General features: G+C 40.7%; 1 protein-coding gene across 1 annotated transcript in view; it reads right to left on the bottom strand.

The window, feature by feature from the left end:
• HMCN1 (hemicentin 1) overlaps positions 1 to 6,818 on the bottom strand; it is a 184,281-nt gene that overhangs the window by 53,160 nt on the left and 124,303 nt on the right. The window contains exons 49-54 of the mRNA XM_031554941.1: positions 5,828 to 5,914; positions 5,230 to 5,421; positions 4,466 to 4,639; positions 3,217 to 3,330; positions 1,748 to 1,893; positions 40 to 190 (exon numbers count right to left, since the gene is read on the bottom strand). Of these exons, the coding sequence (XP_031410801.1) occupies positions 40 to 190; positions 1,748 to 1,893; positions 3,217 to 3,330; positions 4,466 to 4,639; positions 5,230 to 5,421; positions 5,828 to 5,914 (864 nt within the window). The remainder of the gene's footprint in view (positions 1 to 39; positions 191 to 1,747; positions 1,894 to 3,216; positions 3,331 to 4,465; positions 4,640 to 5,229; positions 5,422 to 5,827; positions 5,915 to 6,818) is intronic.

Genomic DNA, 6,818 nt, shown 5'->3' with positions numbered 1-6,818 from the left:
AAAAAAAAAAAGGCATTTTATTAGCTAAACTCTATTTACCTTGTATATTTATATCAAATTCTACTTCATCCTCTCCAGCAATATTGGATGCCAGGCAAACGTACCGTCCTGTATCTGAAACCTGAGCCTCTGTAATCTGCAGAGTGTGGCCACTGGCTTGGATAATGACACGATCATCTGGTTTAAGAGGCTGTAATGTAATTTTACACATAAATTATGAGCATAGTAGTATGACATTACCTCTCTTGGTCAAATTCAGATTGTTTCAAAATCCTTCCTAAGGCATTATGCTGGCAGCAAGAACATCATTTTTGTTATTCCCTCTGCTTTGACAACACCAAAATCAGAACATCTTTCAATTCCTTAATGCTGCCGGCAAGGCCCACTTTCAATAAGTGCAAAGGAAGCAGCTGCTTAGGACATCACTTAGCGGATGGTCTCATGCCAGATGTTCTTGGGATGGCATCCCTGGCCACAGATAGTGCAGGGGAAGGAATGCTTTCCTCTGCCTGACAGCAGCAAACCGAGCTCTTCTCTCATCTGTCCCTCCTACATGATGATGGAAAACAGGTTTCTGCAAACTGTACATCCTGACCCAGCTTGTCCTACAATCATGTGACTACAAAGGCCTGCTGCCTAGTGAGGACATGGCACAAACATAAAACTCACACTGCAGCAGTGCAAAGATATGCACAGGATTAGTGGTCCTGTCCCTACAAGTTCCACCCCACATGACAGCAGGGATGACAGCAACACTGTCTGTATCTCTCAGTAATGAAAATGGAATGTGCTAGAGAGTCAGCTCACAATACATTGCCAGCCAAGGACAATTCAGTCCACGGATGTGAATAAAAGCCCTTTCCCAGGGTGGCCCTAGGAAGAAGCTGCTGGAGGATCCATTGCTTTGGCGGCATCAAGCTGCTTAAGGCCTCTATCCTTTTTGAGGCCTGTTCAGTTATCATTGGCAACAGAAATACCACACCCAGAAAGACTGAGAATTCCAGCAGATGATCAGACTAGGCAGAATACACAAGCAGCCTTTCCTGTGACACCAGGTTGTTTCTTCTGCACAGTCAGCAAATTTAGAGAGAGCTGTTCCCACTGCAGAGATGCAGCTGTCTGCCACACAAGGGCCTGCCAAAAGCCAAGGAAGAGCTGCTCTGTTCTCCTTCCTTGGCACTGTTTTTGTGGCACTGTTTTTGTTAATTACAGCCAATTATAGCACGTCCTAAAACCGTTTGCTCAGGGTGAGACCACTGAGAAGGCTGTGTGCGGCAGGAGCTTAAGGAGCCCTGCCAACAGCCAGTGGGAGGCTGTCTGCAAACTTGTGCAAGGGCAGCACTATGAGGAACCAAATACAGGGCTGCTCTGCGACAAGGCTTTGGGGAACCCAAGCAAGAGCAAAGCCACATGTGGAAATGCTACGGGATGCTGCTTTGGGCAGGGTGCTCTCTCCTCAATTCACAGGCGACAGCAGGCCCTAGAAAAGCCAGCTTTGCTATTTCCTTTGCTCTATCAAGCACCCCAAAACAGAAATGACCATTTGGCACTGTTGGCAGAGATCCAGCCAACAGCAAATAAGATGTGAGGTGTGATTCCACCAGCAGGAGCAGAGCAGAGATGAATTCCTGCTGACTACAGTAGTGAAGGTAAGCCTTATTTTAAAGACTCACTAAAGGTGATAATAAAACTGCAACTTTTTCTGTAGGAAAGCCACCCACTAGAAGTAAATAAGGTTGTGACTTGCCTGTCCATCTTTGTACCAGCTGATGACTGCAGCAGGAACGGCATGTGCTTCACACTCCAGAGTTAGGCTGTGGTTGATTTTGATCTTCAACTCCTTAGGGGAGAGACCCATTTCTGGGACATCCCCTCTGTTAATGGTGGGTGGAACTGCATAGAACAGGGGGAGGGAGAGAGACCTTCTTAAGGGACTGTTTTACGCAGCACTTCAAAATTAACTGGGAAAAGGGAAAATCCAGACAATAACTCGAGGAAAGCAAGTGCATTCCCCTTGTAATCTGCCTCTTCCCCACAATTGAGCAAAGGCAATTCAGCCACCTTCAACTTTTTCCAACATGGAAAGTTACCAGAGCCTTACCTAGCCACAGTACTTTGTTACATGTTTGGCTTGAGTTCTACAAAGCTCAGTGTGCTGCAGGCATTATAAAGCACTTCAATGGAAACTAATGTTCTCAGAAACATATGTTTGAACTAAAGTCCACACTTAGGTGGCTAAAACTCAACATTTCCATTCCACTGAAACCTCAGTGTTGCAAAATCTTGTTTCTTTCTGAATCAGAATGAACACAGAGCATTTCAAAATTCTTAACCAATCCCATACCCTGGTCTCAGAATATCTTTTCATTTACTATAAATGCTTTCAAAGCATTTTCCATTCTTTTTTTTCAGTGGGAAATTTTAAATTCTCCCTAATGCAGGCAGTACTGTAATAACTGACAGTTGGAATGGCATTGGCAGGGGGCTGGGTGGGGATGTTATATTGCTATATTGTTGGATTTCAATTATGAACTCTCTTCTCATTATTCCAAGTCCGGGCGGGCCTTATTAAGAACTTCATGTAATTAAAATAACAGTAGAGTTACTGTAAGGGCGCAAATCAAACTCCAATTCAAACTGAAGAGTTAGCAAATTCAAAGAGAGAGAGAGAGAGATGAGAAGCCATGCTTGACTGAGCCTATAATGAAAAGCTTGAACATTAAAACATAATATTAAGCACAGATTCCCAGATTACAGTGCTGTCAGGAACACTTGAATGGGAGAGCTTTTGTGCATATACTAAAATCTCCTGCTTTACCTTACTCAAGGAAGTTTTCCATTAGAATCTAAGGGTCCCCTCCCCATCTGTTTTTCTAAAACACTTTCAGCTTTTGGAATCTCTGCTCACTCTCTGCTCAAATGTGCTGCGTTTGTCCGATTAACCATAACCACAATCATAACCAAAAACATCTCAACAGCAACTGAAGTGCATCATTTCTTAAACATCTTCCCCTGGATGGTACACAGATTTTTGGCCCAAGAACAGCACTTGTAAAGGATACAACAGCTACATTTTTCAGTGCCTGTCCTAAAGCAATACCACAAGCAAATGCTGTTGCTTGCTAAAATAACTAAGAGAAATCCTTTTGTACACCAGGATAGGTAACACAGTGAAAAGAATGCAAAAAGCAATTAACATTGAAAGCATTTCCTTACTGTAGACTTTCACTTCATAGTGTTTCAAAGTTTCTCCAGCCTCATTTGTGGCTATGCAGGTATATCTCGCAGCACTGTGCTTCTGAGCGCTTAGAATCTGCAGGGTTCGACCACCTGCCAAAAAAAGATCACTCCTTAATAGCATCTAAGCTATATTCATGCTGGCCTATTATTTAAATGATTTTGCAGCATATTTCCAATCCCCTGGTCTCCATTCTGCTCTGCAATAAGTTATGAGTGCATAATCTCCAGGAGAGCTTTGGATCACAACTCCTGTTGCTTGCAGGCTTTTGGAAAACTTGTTAAAATTGATTTTTCAAAAAAACCAAACTTCTTGAAGATGTTTAGACAGAAAGGAGTGACTTAGGATTCTGCACTTCCTTCACAGGAAAAGGGAAGCTGGCATTAGCACTGAGACAAAAAAAGGGCAGACTGTTCAACAGAAAGTGTCTCTGAACTGCATTTCTGTTTGTAGCCACACATTCTGGTATAGTATTTCATACAACAGAGATTCATAACTTCCTCCAGAGAACAGATTAAAGCAACAGTCACAATGCGACAGAGAGTTAAAATGAATGATCAGTCAGATGTAAGACTTCAGGTGACCTCTACAACACTGACACCATCATCTGCCTTTCCATAGATTTTATTTGTTTATGATTTAGATGGCCTGAATTCTCAGAGACGAATCACTATTTAATTTGGCTGCAGCTCTTTTCAGACTGCAATCCTAATAATTGTTGTCCCCTTTCTCACTATCAATACCAGCACCACTCCTCCCTTGAATGGCTGCAGTTAATAATACTAAAATACTTGTTCATCTACATTACTTCCATATTACAAGTCAAGATCTTTCCTTTCCTCCACATCCTAGATGCATGAGGTAACAATTACTCCACAAATTAGAAATGGCAAACCACTGACTACATGGGAAAAAATGCCACTTTATTCTTTTTCACTAGCTTTGTTGTTTTACTCTTGCTCCATCTAGTTTATTTCCAATAACTGCAATGAACTTGTTTGCCATCACTTATCTCTACAGAACAACAGGATAAATACCCGAATACAAATAAAATATAAGTAATGAGTCAGTTAATTGTGAAGCACTTAAAGAACGGAGTTGGAAGTGTAAAAACACTGCAGACATTGCGCGTCATAGAAATACATCCTTTGATTTATCAAAAAAGTTATGTGACAGTCAGTAAACAATAGAATTACGTTATTTATCAACAAGAACAAACAAAATTACCTGGCAAAATTTGGATATTTCTGTTTGATTCTAAAAGATTGCCATCTTTCAGCCAGGTTATTGTAGCTGGAGGATACGAATAAGCCTCACAAAGAAGAGATGTTGGACTACTGAGGATAACAGTGACCTCTTCTGCACTTCCACGGCTATCTGCACCCACAATGGTTGGAGGCACTAGGAGCAACAAAATCATTAACAAGAGGAAGGATTCTCTCAAAAGCCATTTTGCTGTTCAGTCTAGAGATCTGGTTTCTGCCGCAGGTAGCTGGGAGGCATTCCTAGCAGATGCAGTGAGACCCATGACCAGACAACATTCATCCAGTTTCACGTTTTGTCCTAAAGTCAATGGTCAGTCCATGTCAATGGAATCCATGCACCCCTAGCTCTTGTCAAACACAAGTCACCAGGAAGCCAGCCATTTCTTGCACAGCAGCTGGCAGTCACTGCCTGATGATCCTCTGAACAGCAGAACTGGGAGGTATGCGCTCAGGAAATGAGGATGAGGAAAACAAACTCGCTATTGTTTGCACTTGGTTATGCAATAATCATCATGAAAGAAAGCAAACTGCAGATGGTTGGAGTTTTTACAAAAAGATAACAACTGAGTTAAAGAACAGAACGCTGTTTCTACTGACCTATGGTTATTTATCACTTACTCAGACAACTACTTTAATTAAAAGACAATCCCAAGGTGATTCGTTTTTGAATTTTTTTTTTTCCTGAAAATAATATTTTTTCTGCAGGATCCAGTCTATCTGTCTTACCAAGTACATTAAGACTGTAACTTCTGCTCTTATCTCCAGCTGAATTGGATGCAACACAAGTGTATCTCCCTGTGTCTGAGACTTGAGCATTGGTGATTTTCAGAAAATGTCCATTGGACAGAAATTTGTGATCTTTGTCCTCCATTAAAGGCTGCCCATTCTTTCTCCAGGTGATCTGTGGTACAGGATTCCCTGGAGTCAAAAAAAAAAAAGAAAATTGTAAATATTAGCTGCTGCATAGCTCCAAGGATATTCCAAGGTCTCTGAATAACAGAAAAATACAGCTTTGAATGTGTTTTTAAAATATATTCTTTAGGGAGATGTTCTGGAATAAATATTGTACAGCCCTTGAACCTCCTGAAGAAATATATACCTCCTCTTAAATTCTACAGGGCTTTAGAGAAGAAATATACGTCATCTCTTGTTTTCATTTGATGCAACCTTCACAGCAAGATGTACCTACTCCTGCCACACACAGGAAGGCTGAACCTGCAATTTAGACATTCCACTCAAGTGAAAATTGTACTCAAAATAGTTTTCAATTGTGAAAACTGAGATCATGGGATGAGTGAAAGTAAGTAATACTGTATACTTTTACCTATCACTTCACATGTTAATGTAACATTGTTCTTCTCTTTCACTTTCACATCTTCCTGCTTATTTTCATCCACAATCCCTGGAGGCACTGGAATCAGATGAGGAGACAACACCAGCAAGTATTATTTACAAACAATTTAAACACAGCAAAGGTTTATTCATGCTCTATGTGTCAGCATATACTTCTCTTAAGTACATATACTAACAAATGGCTCAGATCTACCAGAAACAAGTCCAGATGTGAGACAGTGTAGAGTTCCCTGCTAGAACAACAACTATACCTCTGTTCTGCACCCCTTAACATGCTGGTCCATCAGTAGGACAACAGAGGACCACAGACCTTGAATGGACTCACCTGACCGCCTCCTGTCTTGGGAGCTAGAGAGAAATTCAGGGTCCTGTATTTCTGAGTATGGTCAGCAGGGCAGTGGTGATAAACATTTGCATTGTGAGGCTAGGTGTAATTTTATGCCGGTAAACTGGTAGGTTTTATATGTTTGTAAGCAAATTCTTTCACTCATATTAAACAGCAAGTGATTCATTTGCTCAAAACAATGTGCTGAAGTTTAAGAGTTGTTTGTTTCCCAATATTAATTGGGAAACATCTGGAACTCTGGGGAAATAATTGATTAAAAAAAATTAGGACAGAAAAAGCTTGTCTGCTCACATACCACGTTTTTTACTTACCAGCACACTCAAAGCAACAGATTACCAACAAGTGGATGAATATATATATATATATATATATAACATATTTATGTATGTATGATTCAAATACAGCTGCCATACAGTGAGCTGAACATAATACCTGATTCTAAAGGCATCCTGCTGCAGTATAAATCATGTTTCTCTGAGAAAATAGAAGATAAAACCACATCATGAAAATACTTATCCACATCCCAAACAGCTGTGTAAAAGAAACCTCTTATTGCATGACTGACCACTTGGTGACATATTTCCAAAAAATCCTGGTCACTACAACTATGTGGACT

This window comes from Meleagris gallopavo, chromosome 10 (genome assembly GCF_000146605.3).
Source record: "Meleagris gallopavo isolate NT-WF06-2002-E0010 breed Aviagen turkey brand Nicholas breeding stock chromosome 10, Turkey_5.1, whole genome shotgun sequence".
In the NCBI taxonomy this organism is placed as follows: domain Eukaryota; kingdom Metazoa; phylum Chordata; class Aves; order Galliformes; family Phasianidae; genus Meleagris; species Meleagris gallopavo.
This window is presented reverse-complemented; position numbering and strand designations above follow the sequence as displayed.